Raw genomic sequence first — 23,161 nt, 5'->3', positions numbered from 1 at the left:
ACACACACACACACACACACACACACACACACACACACACACACACACACACACACACACACACACACACACACACACAGCCTGTAAGAAGGCCAAGTGGTTGTATGGTGAGAAGCTCATTAATATTCATGAGAAGCAGCACAGAAAGAGGTCAGGAGTGTGTGCGTGTAATATCTATAAACCTCAGAGGAATCACATTGCAGTAGAGTGACCAGTCTCTGGTTGTTATTGCTCCAGTTTGACCAACCTGGCTCTATATCTATATATTAGTCCAGTCTCTGAGGCAGCACAATGCAAAGGACATTTACAGCAGATTTAGGACAAATGTGTCTTACTCAGTGAAAGACGAAGATTAAAAGACAATCTGTTCCTTTTAAAGTGGACTTATCATGAAAAACTCAGGTTCCAGTTCTTGATCACATACATCTGGGTATCTAGAGTGCTTACCAACCCTCAAACTGTGACAAAAAGACAACCCAGTCATTTTTTGTGAGCTGTGGATCAGAAAACATGTGATTCAACACGCCATTCAGATGTGGCTCCCCTTCCTATGTCTCATGTATCATGTTCCAGTTAGAGTAAAATAGACCATAACGCAGAGTATGCTTTAGGGCGGGCTTACTGTGATTGACAGGTCGTTGCCTCTACCAGAGCCATATTCAGTGTCTCTACATCACTCCTCCACATTCCACATATGGTAACTTTTGTTCCTTAGTTGTGAAAAAAACAACAACATGGCAACGGCCGTAATTCAAGATGGCGAAATCGCTTCAAAACGGCAGTCCACAAACCAATGGTGACGTCACGATGACTACGTCCACTTCTTATACACAGTCTATGGTTTACTTTAGAGTGACAGACAGGATGAGAAAAATAATATGTTTTTTAAACATTAAAGCATGTGAACATGTTCCAGTAGAAACCCAGAATACAAGTTTGAACCTGAAAATGAGCATGTTATGTCCCCTTTAATGTTTTCCAAAGCAGGAAGATGATTCTGACTTGCAATTCTCGAAGGTATAATCCCTCAACAACAATAGATGGTATCCTTTAGCGTCTGACACAAAGCAGCGGAGAATGGGTTGTTACATCGCTGTGAGGAAATATGGATGTGTATATTTTTGCCTTAGAACGTGACCACCTTCAGACAATCAAAAAATAACATTTTATTATTCTTTGTTCTCTCTAACACCAGTCCCTCTCTTCATTCACTCTCTCCCTCTCTTGTTGAGCCGGAGAACAGCAACCCTTTAAATGCTATAAGAACAGAAACAACGTGAAACCTGAGCTGATGAAGGCCAAGATTTGACTGAAAACAAAATTCAGCAAGTTGACATATTACTATGATTTTTTCACTGTTTATTTACACACAATCATTGAGGTGTTGTACTAAAATGTAATTAACTTCATTGACCTGATTTCACAATTAAGACCATTCAGTAAGATGCTCTACAGTCTCTCTCTCTCTCTCTCACACTCACACACACACACACACACACACACACACACACACACACACACACACACACACACACACACACACACACACACACACACACACACACACACACACACACACACACAGCCATCTGGCCACATACCTGCTGTAACCTACTGAACTGCTCTCTTCCCACCTGTCTGTCTGACTGAATGCCTGTCTCTCTCTCCAGATAGCATTTGATTTCCTCTCCATATGGCACTGTTATCTGTGTGTGTGACGGTCAGTGTGTCAGTGAGATCAAACCTGTAGCGCTCCTTAAAGCTATAACCAATGTTCATTATGGCCAGCAAGTAAAAAATATACTGGAGAGTATGATTTACAAAACAAAACAAAAAATCATACTTTTCTGTCTGTTGACTGATCTTAATTGAATACTTTATCCTGCTTTGGCTTCCTTTTTGGTTTACCCAATGAAGCGACTTCATGGAGTCTCCACTAGTTGTCGTGGCGACTGCTCACAACCAAAACATAGTCTGGCACATAACCAACTGTAAAAAGGTGAATTGTCATTTTAGAAATATGACATTTTGCGACATGTTAATTACTGCGCGTTAGAGGTGCTGGTAGGTGGATTACATTGCATTTGGAGAGATGACTGTTTCCAGTCTTTATGCTAAGCTATGCTAACTGGCTGCTGGCTGCAGCTTCATACGCACCATACAGACAGGAGAGACATGCTGCGATGTGCTGCCAGTTACAGCTCAGGTATGTTGTGCCGTGAACACACCTGAACTCACCTGTAGTCCCCTTCGTGTCTGTGGGAACAGCTTCCTGCCTGCACGTCAACTGTTTTCTATTGTTCAGGAGTTAGTCTCATTTGTGCCACTGAATACTCCCATCTGTCACACACACTCACAAAACCTAACGAGCCGCCAGTCATTCAAACACAGCAGCCTGTCGCGCTGCCAGCTGATTAGTCCGCAGGTTTACCTGAGAGGTGAAGGGGGCAGGGCTACAGTGAGCAGAGCAAACCTGTGATTTAGAGTTAAACTGATCTTTGCTGTTAGACATCTGTCTGTGTGCCGCCTCCAGAGTCCAGTCACACAGTCTGTACGTCTGTTTGTTCTCAAACAATCTGAGTGACCATCAGCCAATCACGGCTGAAGTAATGTAAATCGTAACCATGATGGGGAGGTGACTTTTGACCTAGAACAGGTAGACTCACACCAGGATAATATGAGTATAGATCTATAACAGGTAGAAACTACAAAGGACGATAGATCTGGAAAGGTAGAACCCACCCAGAACAATGTGACTGTCTAGAGAACGCAAAACCCATCAGGGATTATTAGTAGATAATTCTAGAACAGGTAGACCCCACTGAGTAACAACACTATAGATCTAAACTAAAATAGACCTGACATGGAATGGTGTGACAATAGATATAGAACAAGTTGAACCCAGTCAATGCAATGTGTCTACAGATCTAGAACAGGTATAACCCACAAAGGATGATGTGATGGTAGATTTAGAAAAGGTAGAAGCCACCCAGTACAACTCGACTTTAGAACTAGAAGATGTAGAATCCACTATTTACATAGTGACTGTAGGTCTGGGACAGGTGGAGTCCACCCAGGACAATACAAACAGACTCACAACAGACAGAACCGACCCAGAATGTGTCTGTAAATCTATTACAGGTAGAACCCACCAACCTGACTAAGCTAGAAGAGGTATATGCCACCCAGGAGAACACAACTTTTGATGTAGAAAAGGTACAATCCACCTAGGAATAACCAAGAGAGCCAGCAGGCAGAGTCCAACCAAGACGACAAAAGTCTAAACATAGAACAGGTAGAACCTACCCTGGAACCCATGGCTATAGATGTAGAACAGGTAAACCCAACTATACCCAACAGGTAAACGTAACATTAGACACACAACAGGTAGAACTTACCAAAACCAATGTGATTATAGATCTAGAACAAGTAGAACCCACGTAGCCAATGTGACCATAGACCTAGGATGTTGTACCTACAGAAGTAGAACAGGTAGAACCTACCCAGGACGATGTGCAGGGCTGCAGTGACTGGATCTCTGATTCCATGAACAGAACAGGAAACCACGTCTGTAGAACCTGTAACGATGGACAGACAGTTGATAAAACACCCCGTCTGGCAGTTTCTGATGTGGATAGATGTGTTTCTGCCCAATGTTGGTCTACAGTGTTTGGTTCTATATGAGGATGTGTCCTCTCTCTCACCAGCAGGAATGATTCCAAGTGGCAGCAATGGTTTCACTGGTTTCTCTGGAGAATCAGCATCCAGCTGAGCTCTGAGGACCAAAGCGTGACACAGCTCCGCCACCGACCCGTCCCCACCAACACACACCACCCTGACAGACAGGTGGACAGACAGGTAGAGTCAAACAAATGATTTGTGTCTCTGTAGAGCTGTCTCACTTATCGATTAGGTCCAAATAAAACGATGGAATATTATTGTGAAGTTGAAGACATTTTTGACTGATCTTAACTTTGGATGGCGGACAGTTAATCCATCGACAGTGAGCGCTTTGTGTTTGGCATCTTTAACAGGTATCCTCAAGCTCATGTTCATCCAGAAGGGGGCATGGCTTCTCCATAGGACCATTCAACCGGAATTGAAAGAATTGCACTCGCAGTGAAAGAAAACTAGATTGAAATATATCAAAACAAACTGAAATATTTACAGGTCTGGTCAAAGTGAACACAATGCGTTTCAATTTGAAAGGCATCAATAACTGTTGGGGCTGTAGCTACACTTTATGTCATGTCCTCTGATATTTCTCAGAATTTACCTTTATTTATATATATATATATATATATATATATATATATATAGTGCTGAGCAAGTTAACACGTTATGAATGAATGAATGAATTTTATTTCTATAGCGCTTTTCACAGACAATAATATCACAAAGTGCTTAACAGAGCAGACATTTAAAAGCATAAAAAACACAATGTGACCCTAGGGTCAATAAATTATATACACAGAGAAAAGTAAAAAATAAAAAATAAAAATGTCAAACATATTTTAAGAGCAGGTCTATGACATGGGTTTACTTTTACACAAACGCCAGCCTAAACAGGTGGGTTTTGAGCTGGTTTTTAAAAGTATCCACAGTATCTGCGAGGCGTAGAGTTGCAGGCAGAGCATTCCAGAGCCTCGGGGCCACTGCCTCAAAGGCTCGGTCACCTCGGGTCTTAAATCGTGTGCGTGGGACTGACAGAAGACCTAGAGCATTTGACCTGAGAGTGCGGGCGGGTGAATAGGGGCGAAGTAGATCAGCTACATAAGCCGGAGCCTGACCGTGAAGTGCTCTGTAAGTGATGGTGAGAATTTTAAAGTGTATCCTAGATGCTACAGGAAGCCAGTGGAGAGATCGGAGTACGGGGGTGATGTGAGACTGTCGATTTGTCCTGGTGAGTAATCTGGCGGCAGCATTTTGGATGACCTGCAGACGGTTAAGAGCAGATGCACTGAGTGATGTAAAAAGTGATTATCGCGTTATTTTATAGCGCGTTAACGCATTTTACATTTTTTTTATGTTGAAAGTCTGTTGCTCACTGGCAGCGGTGGAGGAATGGAGACTACTGGACATCGCTGCGGTAAAGTCAGCAGACACTCAGATCTCCGTGGTCAACTCAGCAGACACTTACATGTTAGTGCACCTATATGCTGACATTCACGGTAAATGCATTTAAACGGCACAGATCGGGAGCGAGCGAAGGACTTTGTTAGCAGAAAGATTAACGTGAGACAACATCCGGTTTCTTCAGACAAACATCCAGTTTTCAGAATGCCAACAAAGTATGAATTATATTCACATTAAGTATAAAACATACTACCTGCATCTCGTGACTTAAAGGGAAAATACACCTAACTTGTGCGTAAAGTGTCTTTATTCTTTGATTGCTGGGTAACCATCATCACCTCGGAGTTACAGTAGAGCTGCATTCACATGCTCTGACTGAATGAAGACACAAGACAGATATTTAGATGAAACGTGCTGAAACATTTTATTCCTGTTGCACAGCAGTGGAACATTTCACATACAGTCACACACTGAACACAGATAGTGAAGAGATAGAACTGCTACTGTGTAAAGGGAATACTGCTGTTAACAAGAACCTGATGTGTTTAAAGTGTTTACAAACCAAATGTTATTGACCTTTTGTTCATATAGCAGTACTTTTAAAATAAAAGTGCGCAATACACTACATTTGAATTCATTGTTGAACTTTGCCATAACAATGCGCTTAATCGCGATGAATCGCAAAGAATCCATGCGATTAATCGCGATTAAACATTTGAATCGTTGCCCAGCACTAATATATATATATATAGATATATCTCATATTATTCCATAAAATATTGAATACATTTTTTTAAACACTCACAAAAATGAACAGGTAGGTCAAAAGTAAAGTCAAAAGTTTCTTTTGAGATTTGGACAGGTGAGGGAGTTTTTGTATTAATGTAACAATAATAATTATTATTATTACCATTAGTAGTAGTAGTGGTAGAGAGACAATAATAATAATAATTTCTTCAGTGTTTTGACAGATTCGTCCATGTTTTCAGGAGCTCATTAAAAAGCGAGAAGGCTCATCTTCGGAGTTCGTGTTTCCAGTAAACGTGAAGTAAACAGACTCCGCCTCCGCCCCCTCCTGTGTGTGGGATTACCTGAAACTCCGGTCGCCAAGGTGACAGCCAGCCTAATTGGCCAAATCCTCACCAGAGCAGCCACACACACACACACACACACACACACACACACACACGCAGCAGCAAGTTTAGCAACGCCGAGCTAATCTGCTCTAAGCACATTAAGCTGTATGAGGGCTGAGCACAAAAGCTGCTTACACACACTCTCACACACACACATAGAAGGACCATCAAAGATAGTGATGATGAGAGTTTGATCAGTGTTTTTGTGCTTTTAGTTATTGTCTTGCGTTATTTGTCTCAGTAACATAAAATATTATTTTGATTTCATTAGTGAGGTTAGCTGAGTTAGCAGTTGCAGTTTGACCTCACCTGTGTGTGTGTGTGTGTGTGTGTGTGTGTGTGTGTGTGTGTGTGTGTGTGTGTGTGTGTGTGTGTGTGTGTGTGTCAGTGTGTGAGCATCACGATCTAACTTTCGTGGAAGAATAACATCAGAATGTCAGAATAAATACCCATTCATGCAAACTTCACCACAACAAATTGAATTAATAAAAACTGGCATATTCACAGCCAAGTAATCAATTTAAAATCACAGGAGAGAGACAGACAAGGGACAACTAACCCATCATATTCATCCAGCTTGCATTCCTTCATCACTGACAGAGCATGACCTTTCCGTTCTGTCACTGGAGAGAGAGAGAGAGAGAGAGAGACAGACAGACAGACAGACAGACAGACAGACAGACAGACAGACAGACAGACAGACAGACAGACAGACAGACAGATAGACAGACAGAGACAGGAGGAGAGAGGGGGAAACAGATGGAGAGACATTGAGATGGACAGAGCTAGAGTGTTCATGCATGTGTGTGGTCACAAGGACACACGCATGTGTTCGATGGCTGCCAAAAAAAGTGGGACAACGGATATCACACCATCTGCTTAGAGGAGTGGAGAAGATATGAGGAGGAGAGGAGAGGGGAGGAAACAAGGAGAAATTGGGAGGAGTGAAGATATGAGAAGGAGGGGAGAGCGGCAGAGAGGAAACCAGGATGAAAAGAGGAGAGGAGAAGAAGGTGGAGGAGGAAAAAAAGAGAAAAGATGAGATAAAGGGAGGAAACAACAAGAGGAGAGGAATAGAGGAAAAGAGGAGAAAAGAAGCAGAGATGAAACAAGAAAAGAAGAGGATAAGGAAAGGAGACAAGGAGAGGGAACAAGAGAGGAGATAAGGAAAGGAGACAAGGAGAGGGAACAAGAGAGGAGATAAGAAAAAACAAAGAGAAGAGGAGACAAGGATGGAAACAAGATAGGAGAGGAGACAAGGAAAGGAGAGAAAGTAAGAGAGGAGAGTATAGAGAGAAGGAGAGGAGAGAAGAGGAGACAAGGAGAGGAGAGGAGCAGGTTGTCTCCCTGTCACAACAGATGGGCTAGGCTCCACCCCCTGTATCAGGTTACCCAGCGACCAGAGACTGCCATTAACTCTGACCTTTGGACCTCCTCCACACACACACACACACACACACACACACACACACACACACACACACACACACACACACACAGATTTCACATTGCCTTCTCTAATGTCAATAAAGAAGGAGGGATTGTTACAAGTATTAAAACCACTGCGACAGCTCTGCTGCACGTACACATTATTTTATGACAAATCCAAAAATCTGGTAATAATAACAACAATATTCAATATTCTTCATGAAGATGACAGATAAATAAAGTGGGTGGACTGACCAGTGATGTCAGTGCGGACGTCGGCCATCTTGAAGAGCGGAGCCACATGTTCTCTGTAGATGTGAACGGCCTCCTTCTTGTGGCTGCTGGGGTTGATGAACACCTTGAGATACCTGGGACGACTGCTGGACTCTGCATGCACACACACACACGCACACGTGACGTTGTACAGTGAAAATGGTCTGTTTTCAGCCTTGCCAGTGGTCCGGCCACCACTTGGGTCGAGAATGAAAAATCTCAACAATTGCACTGGGAGTCACCAGAGGCCCCACAATATGATGTTATCACGATATTTAAGTAACGATACAATATTATTGCTATTTTTAACATTTTGCAATATGCTTAATATTGCGATATCAAATTTTGCAATTTATTACTTTTTTGCAAATTAGGCAGTTCATCAACATGTTTTATCTAATAATTCAAATGATTAGGAAATAAATGATTGTATTTGTATTGATAGAAAAATCTTGGTATTCTTGGTCATTTAAATAATGTATTATAAGCTGCTGAGAGCTATTGTTAGAAAGTTAAACCTCTCCAATATCTATTCATTTTGCTTTGAAAACATCTCCTGAAAAACACTGGATTTATTCATTTCTCACCAAAACTACATTTTACATGATTATATATGAACACATCATGATAACCTTACAATGCTCGTTTTTACAGAATCGAGCTTGAACGCACCACAATTTAACCAATGTTTATGCCAAGTTATGGTGAAATCGGTCAATCCCCACATTCCTAATTGCAATATTAATAGCTTGTATAATAAAAGATCGATACTTGCTGATCTAAGATGGTGAATGTTGTATTCCTGCTAAACATCACATTATCAGTGTTAGCATGCTGACGTTAGCATTTAGCTCAAAGCACAGGAGTATCTAAATACAGCCTCATAGCGCCATTAGCACGGCTATAGCCTCCCCGGATGTGTCTGGGAAATTTAAAAAAGAAGTGAAAGATGTTCCTTCTCAATTTGCTAGAATTTCTAGCTTCTCAATTGTGAAGATGTGTTGCTTTTCATTATTTTATATCAATGTAAACTTAATATCTTGAGGTTTTGGACGGTTGCTTTGTCCCTCTAGTCATGTAAATCCAAAAGCTAAACTAGCAAAAGTCTGGATGATGAGTTGTAGATTGTGCTACTGTGATAACGTTGCAGAGGTCTGTTTGATGCAAAAATATTCAGCATATCTTTTCCATCCCCAACACTGGTAGACAGTGTGAGCGTGTGTGTGCGTGCGGTTACATGGTATCGTCTCCAAACTACAGTCACAAACACACACCCCTGACCCCCTGTACAGCTCATCATTAGGCAGATTTAGAGGCCGCATTATAAATCCCCATAGACCCGCACAGATCAATACACACACACACACAGGCTCCATTATCCAGATCATTACTATAATCTGTTCCCAGAAGGCTGTGACCTCGCCCTGTTAATGACCCACACTCACATGCGCACAGTGCACACCTCCTGCCATCACTCATACCCCACGGCTCTGACCAGGTTTCTCAGGAGTTACTCAATACCCCCCCCACCTCTCGCTCTCTCTTCTCTCTACTGGACCCCCACCATTACCAGAAGTTCCACCCCTTTGGTGCCCCTCCCCCCAAAAATGTAGACACGACCCCACCATTAACCAACACGATTCCACTACAGCATTTATAGAACTTCCATTCCTACCTGTGGAAACTTGAGTCTGTTCCACAGCGAGGAGGCCAGAGCACGTGTCCGGCTGCTTTGTACAGTCGACACGCTGCAACAATAAATCTACCAAAACTGGTTTACAATTAAAAGGAATTTAATCCCACTGATGCAAGTACGATTACAGTTACACAATGGAGTAAATTACTCCTAAGAAATATTACAATATTAACCCACTTTGGAAAAAACTACCTCTGGTCCCAGGACACAGCCGTCCCAGGCAACCACACGCTAAAAAGAGGCAGAAAAACACTTTCTATCTCCCTCCTTCATATCCGTTCGCAACTCCTCCCCTTCCGTTTATCCCAATTCCTATTAGCTAACTTCCCTGTGCACTTCTGTAAATGCCTGTCTTCATGACTCTCTGTCCCTGAGCTCCTAACACATTCAAAGACTGTCAGTTATTGCTTAATCCCTTCTATAATAATCCTTCAGTATAAATGTTAAACTTCTGCAACTTTGCAACTTTGGCAAAAGCTTCATGTCTCAAATTCTACTTCTAGCTGCTTATCCTAAAACACTTTATGCTTATCTTAATTATGCATTTCCAAAACACTTATGATTATGACTAATTATGAATTCTTAATTATGAATTATTAAACACTTTTATTATATCTACTGATCACACAGTTCTTTGCTCAAATTTCTTACATACCCTGGTTTATAAGTGTCACCTCGTTGAGAATGATGATACTAGGAGTCAGGGTGACAATGGCACTTGGGACTCTAACTACCCAACTTGGACGGGGCCCCGAGGCAGCACTAGGAGCCAGGGTGGCACGAGGACCCAATTAGCCCTACATGACCAAACTGTTCCATGCACTTTGGAACCAGAGTCTCTTATCTCCTCAACTAAAAGTCCCTTTTGTACATTGCTGTTTGCATTTCCTCCGCATCTGAAGAACCATGACGATTATGCAAATAGAGCCGAGGACTGATATAGTGTTGATCTTTGTATTTACTGTTTACTGTGACCCTGTTGTTTAAGCGGATGTGATTAATGAATGTAAACTAGAGTAGCAGAGATGGAAAGGAGACTGAAAGCAGCTGTCTCCATGGTGGACGATCTGGTAAGCTCTATCGACCACAACCCTCCCTCTTTGTCTCTCCACATAACTCAACAACATATCTTTGTTTCTAAAATGAATTAGTCCCGAAATCCTCTCATAATATGACGAAAAAAAATATGCTTCTTTTATTTCCAGAAGTTGCCTTTTAAGGTTTTCTTCAGTATCAAAGTAATCTAGTGATCCTTGTCTGAACCTCCATGAGTAATTTGCACAAACACGAATAGTGATTCGGCATACTTTTAATGGTGCCAATTTGGCCAAATGTGAACCAATATAGACTTTTTACAGGAAGTATAATGTTTGTATAAGCAGATTAATAACCATGGTGTCAATGACAAAAATATAAAAATGATGTCACTAAAGAAAATAAGGATTCTGACGCCTGAACTGGGTCTCTCTCTCTCTTTCTCTAAGTGATTGTTGCATGATTGATGCACTCTCTCTCTCACTCACTCACACACACAAACACACACAGTCTCATAGGAAATGAGGTCATTCCATTTGTTGATATGTTTCTAAGAAGAAAGGCAGACAGACCGGTACATGTGAAGAGATCAAGTATCCATCAGATCATCTCCTAACCTCGGCCAGCGGCAGGTTGCTATGGCGCTGCTAAATCGTTACCATGGTAAACAATCCAGTGTTGAGGACTGAAGAGTGAAGCTGCTGCTTGTTGTTGACAAAAACAGATTATATCTTGGTGCAGACTACACCGAAGGTCAGCGGACAGAAGTAATCAAATACATGTAAACACCGTTTACTCAGAGGATTACAGTCAAAAGATGTTTCATAGACACAAGACTTAAATCTAGGGTGAGTAATGTATTTGTTGTGTTTTTTGAAAATTCTCATTACGTCCCGACAGCAATCAAAAAATTGAAGGCTGTGACAAAATGAATGAAAAGAATCTGGTATCCGTGGCTGTCGCAGAACTGTAATAAGCCGGGCCAAACATCAACGTTACTCAGAACCTCTCTGATGGTTCTGAGTAACAAAGCATCCGACGGGTCAGATTAGTTTCACGTGCAAATTACAAAAAAGGAGAATAAAACTGAGACAAACAGGTGGATGGAACAGGTATTTGATTGTAATCCAAAGTATTGGACAAATTCTGACCTGATGGTGCTAGATAAGAGGTTCAGGGATCACCAACGTTATTATTACAATTCACCAATAGTCCAAGACATTTCACCGCAAATTATAAACATTAACCTGCTACTGGCTCTAGAGGAAAAGACAGGGGATCCCCAAAGATGGTTGGATTCATCCTCTGGGTACCATGAAGGTTTGAAAAAAATGTCAAGCCTATTAGGGGTTGAGATATTTCTGTCTGGACCAAAGCCGTAGACTGACTAACTGTTTGAGTTGCCAGGTTGCATCAAAAGCAGTGTGCAAATGAAAGGGGGTATCAAAGGGTTGGACATCGGATACCCTCTGTATATTGATTGGTTACTGAGTGAGTGTGTGCTGCTGTGCAATAAAGTTTGTGTCCTGTCAAACTAATAAAGCCTTCAACCTGAATATGAAGGAGGGATTAAAGAGAGAGACAGGTTTCTCTCCTCGTGTCGCTATGGAGACACTCGCTGACTTCACGGAGGCACCAGTTAATATTTAACACAGAGACACACAAGGCCATGAAGCAGTTCATACAGTCCTCCTCTTCATGTTAAAAGAGACAAACGAGAAGAAGAGAGCAATCATTGCATGTGCTCGCTGTGTCTTCGGTAGTAAAACCCTCAGTAAAACCAATTACTGTGATTCTGTGGTTTTTACAAGGAGAAGTCTAAATTAGAACTGAAATGATTCGTCAATCGGCAGCTGTTTCAATCATCAAACAGTCGTTTGTCATTGTTCGAGAAAAATTATTGTGTTGTTCCAGCTTCTCCATTGAGAGCAATTGTTGCTTTTCTCAGTTTTGTATCATTGTAAACTGAGTAACTTTGGGTTTCGGACTGTTGGTCAGACAAAGCAAGACATTTGAAGAAGGCTTTCGGGAAATTGTGATGGAAAACAAACGCAATAATATCATGATGTCAAACCAAAAAGGAAAAACTCTTATTATAAAGTTGCATTTTTTCTTTGCGTCTGTTGGGTGTTGATGTTTACTGGCCACTAGGAAGTAGTTCAAATCGGCGAGTTCCCCTTTGGATCTGGTTCATTATGGAGTTCTTCTATCAACGGAACAGGCTTCTCATTTTTAGCCCACTGTGCCTGTTGCTCGTCAAGTTGCATTGTGGGTAATGTATGACAGCAGCAGCAGTCTCAACCGCAATTACACCAAAAACTGTGTTTCTGCCTTCTAAGCCAATAAGGTGATTAGAACTCTTAGAGTTGGAGATATTTTAGCATTTAGTTGACATTATTAAAATATATACTGTATATAGAGATACTGATATAAGAGAAACGAAGAGATTTGGATTTGATGAAATGCTACTGACCCACATCCCTACTGGCCACACAGTGTGTTGATGGCGCCACTTTGACCTTAAGACACCTTACACTTACAGTACCCCCAGATCGACCAGCGCCACCTCCCACTGATTTCACTTTGTCATGCTGAACTCAAACTAACAGCTCTGTAAGCGAGCGGAAAACTGACGGATTGACAAGACAATTGATCTGGGAGGAGTCGCTACGGCCGCTGGTGGCCCGGGCCAGCTCCGTCTGGCCGTCCCGTGAGCTCCGCCGCCGGCCTGTCAGTCTGTTGTGCTGTAAAACTGCAGTCAATCCATCCCGCCATCCTGTATGGAGGCAGACTCTATACAGCAACGCTGCCGGCCGGCCTTTTGTCACTCTGACTGCCATTCACTCTCTGCGCGGCGTTCTGCAGCTGCTTCACACAGCAAACGACGCTCTGGAAACAGAGAAGTGTCTCGTTCTCCGCTCACCATTGTGCTGCTGAATGTTTTCGGACCTGAGGGTTAAGAAGTGGCGGAGGTGGCGGTGTCAGTGGAGGGACTGCCCGCTCCGCGACGCCACGATTTCGCACAACAATGCGCTTTTCACACTGACCCCTGGCTGGAAAATAGGCTTAATGTCCGCACCGCAGCAGAGCGGCCGACTGTTTACATTCCACACACACACACACACACACACACACACACACACACACACACAGACACACACACAGAGTCCTCCGCCACGTTGTGTAAAGTCACAAAAGCCGTCACAGCTTGATGTGCGGTGTGACCACGCGGGCTGACACGCGGGCTGACACGCGACCCGTGAGCCATTCACGTGTGTGTGTGTGTGTGCGCGTGCGTGCGTGTGTGTGTGTGAGAGAGTGAGTGAGCGTGCGAGTGTGAGGCCAAAGACGACACACTTAAAAAGAAGTTGCGACTTGGCTGCAGGGCCTCATGGGTAATCCGGTTTGACGAACGGGCAGACGGGGCAGACAGACAGGTGACCAGCGATAACGTGTCACACCGATGCCATGGTGACGAGACGACGGTCGCGTGCGTGCGTGACCGTGTGACCTCGCCAAATTGATGGATGGCTTGTAACGTCTCTGTTGCAGTGGACATAGAAAAAAACCCGGAATGTAAAGCGTGTTTTGTGTGAGTTAAATCCATACACACAGCACTCTAACATTTCTATTGTGTGTTCAGTGTCAGCCGGGCGACGCCCACTATGGTGCACCTGGGAAACTGCCGTCTGGGAACTTTGGTAGCAGCGACGTCCAGAACTTGATCTAACTGTCAGGAGGTGGTTGACGCACAAGTTGCCTGAATTCATGCAACCCATGTTGCTTAGTTTAGCTTACTTTCAGCTGAGAGAACAATCATATTTTTAAAAGGCACAAGCTGTAAAAACAACACTGACATATTATCACCTTCAATTGTAAGCAAGAAGCAGCCTATTTGCACCTATTTCTAGAACTATTTCTTCCAGAAGAGACACGGAGCCACATTAGCATTCAATTGAAGTCATGTTTGTATCCACCTGATGAGGTAAAGTCCAATATTCACGTTCTTTTTAAAAACTATCTAGCTCTTCAGCTGGTGAACGCTCCACTTTCTTCGCTTTGTCTGTCTGACATGTGGTGCTGAGCAGGTAGTGTGGTGTGGTTGTTGTTTTTTGTTACAGAAAAAGAGAGTGATGAGAGTGAAACAAAAGAGGAACGTTTCAGGCCGAAAAACAAAAACACAGAAAGATCCTTGAATGCTCAGAAGGGGAACTGTATGGTGGTGATAATTCTCTGTGGGTTTGTTTCTATGAGTGGAGTGATGTCTTTTACATGACATAAGGCACAAGAATATGTCATTGTGTGATAGTTTACTAAATGTCAATCTATAATGTTACCTTTAGTGAGCAAACAAAGATGCTTTTGGATTGATAGAAGCTCCTCCAGTTGGTCAAAATATATCATTTTACAGTTTTTTGTTTTTTTATGCTATAACTCAGTAGATGTCATGTCTGTAATTTTTCCCACTTTGATGTAGAAAAACCTGGATTTAAGGTTCTGACCTTCGGATGAACTAGAACACCTACTGTGGTCCAGACCTCATCAGAGTAGGACCTCATTGAAGCTCTTGTGGTTGACTGGGAGCAAATCCCTGCTGGTGGAAAGTCTGACACCAGTAGCTTAAAAGCAGATTAATGGCCACGTTTTTGGAATGACACGTTCAGCTCATCACACACAGGTGCCATGTTTGAACGTCCACATATGTTTGGCCTTCTGATGTACGCGTATTCGTATTGAACCGGTCAGTACGAGGCTCACGGTTCGGTACGCATGACGAACCGAATACGTTTGAATAAAAAAAAAAAAAAAATCTCTTTTGCAAGATGTAAGTAACAATACAAGATGTAAGTAACAATACTACATAACATTAAGGAGCAGTTTTTGTTTTGTATGCTTATGTATTGCTAAGAAGACACCCCAGAAGATGGGTCACTCAGGTATAGTTCCATCATTGTTCAAAGTGAAAGAATAACTTCATGATGTTAGTTGTAATGAATAATTATATTTTAAAATCAAGTACATTTCTCTGGCATTTATAGTTTTCTACTGTACCGAAACGTACCGAACCGTGGCTCCACTGTATCGTACCGAACCCAACCGTGAATTTTGTGAACCGTTACACCCCTACTGCTGAGTATATGTGTGTGTGTGTAATCAGAGTCTCTTTGTTCCGGTGGATTCGCAGATTGGCTCAACTGTCTGATGGAACTGTGACTCGCCTCATTAAACTGAGTGACGAACAGGCTGATAGAAAACAGTGAAATTATAATCCAAGCAGCTCGTACCACGACTACTGTAAACCTGGTTTATACAGTTTGAAATTTTGTCTTTCCTTTCATGCCACTGGAGGCCGTCTGTAGAGATAAAGGTGACTTTGATTTATATCGCCGGGCATCACGAGTGCCTCTTTTCCACTGCTGTCCATTGGAAAAGAAAACAGGTCCGGACTAGCCGGATGCCAACCAGAGTTGATGTGAATCACATGCACTTACGTCCAAGCTGAGCTGCACAATACGATGTCAGCTCCACTTCACTTGAACAGGACGGTCTACAGTCCTCTGAGGGGGACATGAAGGACCGTACCACATTTCATGGCAATCCGTCCAACAGAGATATTTGATTGAAAACCCAAAATATCAACGTCACGGCGCTGCTCGCGTTGAAATTCATCATCTGGGAATAAAGACTGCACAAAGTTTGATTGCAATCGATCCATCCAGAGTTGTTGCAAATCTGATATGATTCAATATTAAATCCCAGCAGGAATACATTTAACCACAGTGCATTGATTGTCACGAATATATCGGTATCATTTCAATATCACATCATTAGACTGTGTGTATGTGAATACTTAACTCTGTCTGTCTGTCTACAGTGACAAAGACAGTTAGTGTTTATTATAACAGTCTTATTCCTCAGCAGTGTGTGTAATCATCTTACAGTATGACGCTCATAGAAGTGCTGAGTCATGTTTCCAGTGTATCTCAGCTCTTATGTAACACAGAAAAGCAGACGATCTCACAGTCGGCCTGGATTTGGTTTTCTCAATGAGTCCATCACATTGACAGAGACTCTGTGTGGGGCCAAGGAGGTTCTGTTAAACGGATGTAGACCACATCCCCGGCTTAAAGAGGGTTCACTGCTCTCATCTGTTGAAAATGAATACGCTTGTGACCATCTGAACGTGTGTGTGTGTTACCTGTGAGCAGCTCCTTCAGGGTGTTGTACCAGGTTTGTGTGTGTTCTGCGGAGGCGTTGTGGAGGTGCAGCATCTCCTCCTCCAGCCTCCTCCCCCTCCTCCGGCAGCAGAAGAGGGTCACGCCAAGCACCGGGCCCCCCGACTGCTGGCCCGCCGCTCGCCGCCGCTTCACCTTCACCGCGAACACGTCGCGCAGCAGCAGCACGCCTGGCTGCAGCACGCACACCTCGGCTGCAGGGAGAGAGGTGGGGTCAACACGCAGCACCCGAACACAACATGCGAATAACTTCACGAATAATACCAAAAATAAACAGTGCCGACTTAATGTGATGTCTGTGAACAACCATATCATTAGTAATAATACAAAATAAATCATTACTTAAGAATTGTGTGAATAACATCTGTTTACTGCAAAGAGGAGGTCTTCACATTATTTCGTCCACCCCTCTTGTCAGTCAGTGAACTATGAAAGCATACTGCTACTGGTTCCTCTGTGTTCACATTACATAATATTATTAACCTTATTAATCACTAATCCATTGATCAGCAGAACATACAGTCGGCCTACAGCAGCACCTGTCAATCAGTCACCGTGATCAGGGAGAAATGCTGAAATCTGATTGGTCCGTGTCCGATTAATCATCCGATGCAGCGAGGATAATGTCAGAGGAGCTCAGACAGTACACTCAGTTACATAACACACACACACACACACACACACAAAGCTTTTATCCATGAGACAGTGTAGCGGAGTCAGCCTGTTGCCAGTTTGCCCCAGTGGTCGACGGCGGTACTGCAACTAAAAGAAACCCCTGAAGCCGATGAAGCAACCACCCTTATCCAGAATAGCTTCTGTAACTGAATGAAATCTCTCATTCAACATTTCTGTCATTTGTCCTTTTGAAAAGAGTCAAACGTGTTCCCAGTTACAGTTCCCGTCATCAAAGACAGCTCTACTCCTGCAGCAGTTAGAAACTGAAACATTTGGGATTCTAACAAAGTTAAACGACGATTGTTTTGTGACTGAAGGAAAAACTACAAGCGGTGCTGGTACTCATGTCATCGTAATTTGGTTTCATGAATCCATAAAACTCCAGTCATTTCTTCCACTTTTCTGTCGTAATCTCTGCTGTCTAAAAACGTCTTCTGTTCCTTAATATTTGAACATCTGAAGCAAGCCACACAACATACTGCTGAGGCTCTGGTAAGAGAATGTAATCTTGTTTCAAAACATTTACTTTTCTGTTCTTCTTTTCTCTTTTTTAACATTGTAAACTAAATACATTTGAGTTTTCGATTGTTGGTCAGACAAAGTGAGACATAATCACATCAGTTTGGATTCTGGAACTTATAATGGACACTTTTCACTATTTTCTGATATTTTATGAGTGAACAATTAGTCAAGAAAGTACCGGTAAGCACCAGATTGCTTGATGATGGCAATAATCATAAATTAGTTGCAACACTGTTTATACGCTTGACATGAAAATGGCTTCACAGCAGGTGGACAAACATCTGTACATGAAAAAGCAAACTGAGATATTAATCCACATTAATCATCAGAAATATTCAAATCCATCCAGATTTTTTGGGGAATTAATTATTATCTGTCCAGATTTAAACCTCTTATATTTTACCGCCTTGCTATAGAGCAGGTACTTTATATTTTAAATTACTGCTATCGTTCAAATTAATTCAACTGATTGGAGGCATTTTGTTTGTTCTTAGATTGAATGATTTTTAAATCTATCTAAACTATTGTTCAAACACCTTTATTTCGATTTTGCTGTAATTATGGGTCAAGGCAGTAGTTTAAAAACGACCTCATTAAGCATTTTCTTGTGTCAAAAATTAACAATTGATTGTTAACACGTACAACAATACAAAATGTGCAACCCTACTACAAACATTTGGTCAAAAAACACACATCACCTTTATATATACACAACAGAGCTGAGTACAAACAAGTTGCTCTTAAGACGGTGACAAATCCTTCAGTTCCTCTCCAGAATATATGATGAACTGAGACAATGATAATAATAAAACCAAACAAACAATCAAACACCTGCAACAGTATGAAATACACTTATACGCACTCAGAGAGGACAGATCCATCAGAAACAAATTATATATGATGATAGCTGATTAACTCCCCCTCTCTGTGAAATACCCTCCTGCTGTTATCAAATACCAAAAACCCCAAACCACCCGCAGAGGCCAGCGTCCATATGTCAGGGTCACAGTGTGTGTGGCCGTGGTCTGTCTGCTGTTGTTGCTCCACTCTCTGCTCACATGTGTTCATTTCATATTGTAAATAATACAAGTGATTTGTCTGTCTGCAGTTTGCTGCTGAGCAGGTAGTCCACAATGGGTTTATCAGAGCTTGTTTAGTGTTGTATAATATTGGGTATCTGCCCACTCCGAGTCCTGTCTGATACTACATACACTTAAATTATTGAATATGAATCTGACACATTTAAATAACAGCTGTATACTACTTAAAGAGCTGCTTGAGCCAAATGCTGAAGGTCCTGGTGGGAGAATGGGATCCCAGAAAACTGCCGTGAGGCAATCCGCTCGAGAGAAGAAGTATCACACTGTGGCAGGAACGCTTGGCCACTCGGATTGTGCCGTGGTGTTACGGAGTGGAGCGCCTTCCCTCACAAAAGATCTTCAGCTGAGTACAGACATACAAGTTTCATTCTGGCCTGCTGTAAAGTTTATTTTATTTTCAATTTATTTGTAAAGCCCAAAATCAAAAATTGGCCTCAAAGAGCTTTACAATTTGTACAGAATATGACATCCTATGTCCTTAGACCCTCGCATTGGAAAAGGAAAAATGAAATGTACGTCGAAATGTACATCTCAATGAATAAAATGGAAATAAAAGAAAATAAATTGAAAAAGAGAGAGTGACAGATTTTCCATCCACCCCAATAGAGATGACACTGATCTGGGTTGACGGAACCCACTGAGTTTGTGCTCTCACACACACACACACACACACACACACACGCACACACACACACACACACACAGTCTATTGCCCATCACAGGTAGCGTGTTGGTTGGTACCAGATGGAGATGAGTTTCCCTCAACGACCGACCCACTGTGCAAACACAATGACATTCAAACACACACACTCATATATATATATATATATATATATATATATATATATGTATATGTATAAATAACTGGATAAACATGTACAATAGGGATGTCCCCACAACACACACACACACGCACACACAGTGGCAGTCCAGTCTCATGGTGACCAGGCCATGTGGCTCACTGTGGGGAGTTATAGATCATACATAGTTCACACACACACAAACACACGCACACACACACACACACACACACACACACACACACACACACACACACACACACACACACACAGAGACTGAAGCTGCAGCACTCCTCCAGTGTTGCTGTAACATTGATCATGTAAACTGCTCTAGCGCTCTGATATTGTAAGTTGATTGTAAAGTGATCAGTTTGTTCACACTTCTTAGTAACCCTCCAGAGATACTTTACTGTCTGTAGGAATTCTCAGTTTTCAACCCAGAGAAAGGGAAACTGAGTCTCCTAATTCCAAACTAATGCTTAATCTGGGTGTTTCTTAATGTGTAGTGGAATTGTGACATGGTTAAGTTTAATAAATACATAAAAAATGCAGCTGTGTTTTTAATGTGCTGTTGATGGACATGAATGCACTGCACAAAGGAGATGGGGTGCTTAAAACAAATTGCAGATGATGGTTTGAAAAATACTGTTGGCTCTTTTTGGCATTACTTTTTTGAGAACCATGTTTGTGATTTAAGTACATTTTAATTGACAATGGCAAGTGTGGCATTCCCCTTTAAGTAACATCCTCAATCTGCAATATCCTCAACATAGAAATACAGGACTGTCCTGGGTAACGGAACGATCACAGGTTTATGTTCTGACCACCAGTTCAAATTATTTCATTAACCCAAATGTCTCCTCCCACTTCAAAACTCTGTTGAAATCCGTCTGCATGTATATTCCATTTATTCATGATAATACAAAACAGTAACTTTGATTTATTGTCTACTAATTGCAAGTTGGCTGGGTGTCGGGAATGCTTTCATACAGCGGAGTCTGTCTGTCTGACTGTCTGCTCAAGTCGCCCTGACAGACAGACAGACAGACAGACAGACAGACAGATAGACAGACACAGACAGACACAGACAGACAGGCTGCTGGGTGAAACGGGATGAATTCATGTGTACAAATAAACAACAGCAGATGATCCATTTATATAGAAATATCTAATCAACACACACACAGCATGCTGACTGTGTGCGCGTGTATGTGAGAGTGTGTGTGTTAATCTCCTCACACTGAGAGACACTAATAACCCCCCATGGGCCGAACCAACTGCTCTATACTACTGCCAACCCACACACACACACACACATGCAGTGTTGGCTTAATGACATTAGCTTGGATAAAATACAGCAAAACAGATTGGCTTCAACCAAACACACACACACCTACACACACACACACTGTCCTCCACTAACGAGTTCTGTCTGAATGGATTTAAACTACAAACAATCACACAATATATTGCCAAAATTATCAAAACAATACCACAATATGCCACCAAAATATTACCGAAATATCACCACAACATGACTACACCAGAGACTGTGTTGGGGATGGGCAATTTATCAATATCATATTGATATTCTGAAGTGAGACTAGGTATCATCTTACATGTTGGGTATCGTAATATGACATACGTGTTGTCTTTTCCTGCATTTCAGTAACATGATGTCAATTTCTGAACACACCAGACTGCTCTAGCTGTTGCTTTCACCCACTTAGTCACTGTAGACACTTTACTGAAGATTATCTCATGTATATATTTCGTGAAAGCACCAATAGTCTGCCCTACAATATCGTGACATTTCAATTTTCTCCATATGGTCCAGCCCTGGACTGTGTCATCCTAAAAAGGATCAGTCCTAGTCTTAGTTGTGTTTAGTTTGAGCAAGTTGAAGATGTAGCTAGCTTGCTATCGAGCTTCTGCCACTTCCTGTAATCACAGGAGAAGGGATCTTCTGATGCTGCGATCAGAGCTGTGTGAGACCAGCATGGCTGAGGTGAGTGTATGGGGGGGTGGTAGTCCGGCTAGGAGGCCTGTACCTGCAGTCAGTCCAGGTAGAAGGAGCTGAGATAGACTAAATAAAGAAAAGACTCATGTAACAATGCATTCTTCTCTGAGCTGATTCTGAATCGATTCACAGATTCCTAAAAATCATTTTTTTGTAGCTTGATAATGACATGTTAGCAGAACTCATTCACTGCTCCTCATAGTGACTTTTGTGTTTCAGCAGGTAGAAAGTGCTTTGACTCCATTCCTTTTGTCTTTTAACGTCACTGTCTGAACTGGAAGATGTGCAGATTAATTGTTATTTAGAGAATGTGATATTTGATTCGTGGTACATCAGTTCTACCACTCAGCTCTGGGATCAGCTGGTCATGTTACTGTTACAATAATCGTGGTTTAGAATGTGTTTGTGTTTTATTACAATAAGTGCTTTCCATTCAAAACATGTCTTCACGCAAAATGTCGCGTTCCAAAACAGTGGAGTCTCATTTGGTCTCATTACACCGTTACTCACAGCCCAGTGTTCCATGACACGGGCTCATTCATGTGTAACTGATCATTACAAACTACATAATTAACACAATCAATTATTCATTAAATAGTTGAATGCATTGTGGATTGTATGGATTGTAATTCATGTTGAGCTTCTAGATCAGGGGTATTCAACTAAAATTCCAAAAGGTCCAGATCGAGAAAATCTCCTCGGGCAAAGGTCCGAAACATTACAATAATATCTAACTTGCACTATTTAGTGCCATATATATATATAAATATATTCAAGAAGCCTAGCCTACAACGTCTCTGTGTAGTCAACAACTGTCAAATCAAATAAAGAAAGTACACATCAATTATATTTCAACAATTATTATTCTCAATTTTCAAATTTAACTGGATGGATTATAAACAATACATAGAAATACATGAATAAATGTTCGTCTAATTTCAAGTACAATAAGGGCTGGATTAAAGAATAACTGACATAACAGAAAGCTTTTCAAAAATGTGCATCTTAAAATAAAGTAATTCATTTTAGAAAAAAATAATTTCACTGAATTGTCCTGCAGCTTTAAATTCAGTTCATTCAGGTGTGAAGTGATGTCAAAAAAGCCACAATATTATATTTGTCTCATCTTCTAAAAAGAGGAATTAGTGAGCATGATCTTTATCT

The 23,161-nt window shown here is 41.7% G+C and overlaps 1 protein-coding gene across 1 annotated transcript in view; it reads right to left on the bottom strand.

Annotated features, from left to right (window-relative positions):
* cerkl (CERK like autophagy regulator) overlaps positions 1 to 23,161 on the bottom strand; it is a gene marked incomplete at both ends in the record, with an annotated part of 32,842 nt that overhangs the window by 4,124 nt on the left and 5,557 nt on the right. Inside the window, 5 exons of the mRNA XM_079276926.1 lie at positions 3,504 to 3,578; positions 3,705 to 3,835; positions 6,772 to 6,835; positions 7,896 to 8,027; positions 16,844 to 17,074. Of these exons, the coding sequence (XP_079133052.1) occupies positions 3,504 to 3,578; positions 3,705 to 3,835; positions 6,772 to 6,835; positions 7,896 to 8,027; positions 16,844 to 17,074 (633 nt within the window). The remainder of the gene's footprint in view (positions 1 to 3,503; positions 3,579 to 3,704; positions 3,836 to 6,771; positions 6,836 to 7,895; positions 8,028 to 16,843; positions 17,075 to 23,161) is intronic.

Source organism: Melanostigma gelatinosum, assembly GCF_949748355.1.
Source record: "Melanostigma gelatinosum genome assembly, chromosome: 10".
NCBI lineage: Eukaryota > Metazoa > Chordata > Actinopteri > Perciformes > Zoarcidae > Melanostigma > Melanostigma gelatinosum.
This window is presented reverse-complemented; position numbering and strand designations above follow the sequence as displayed.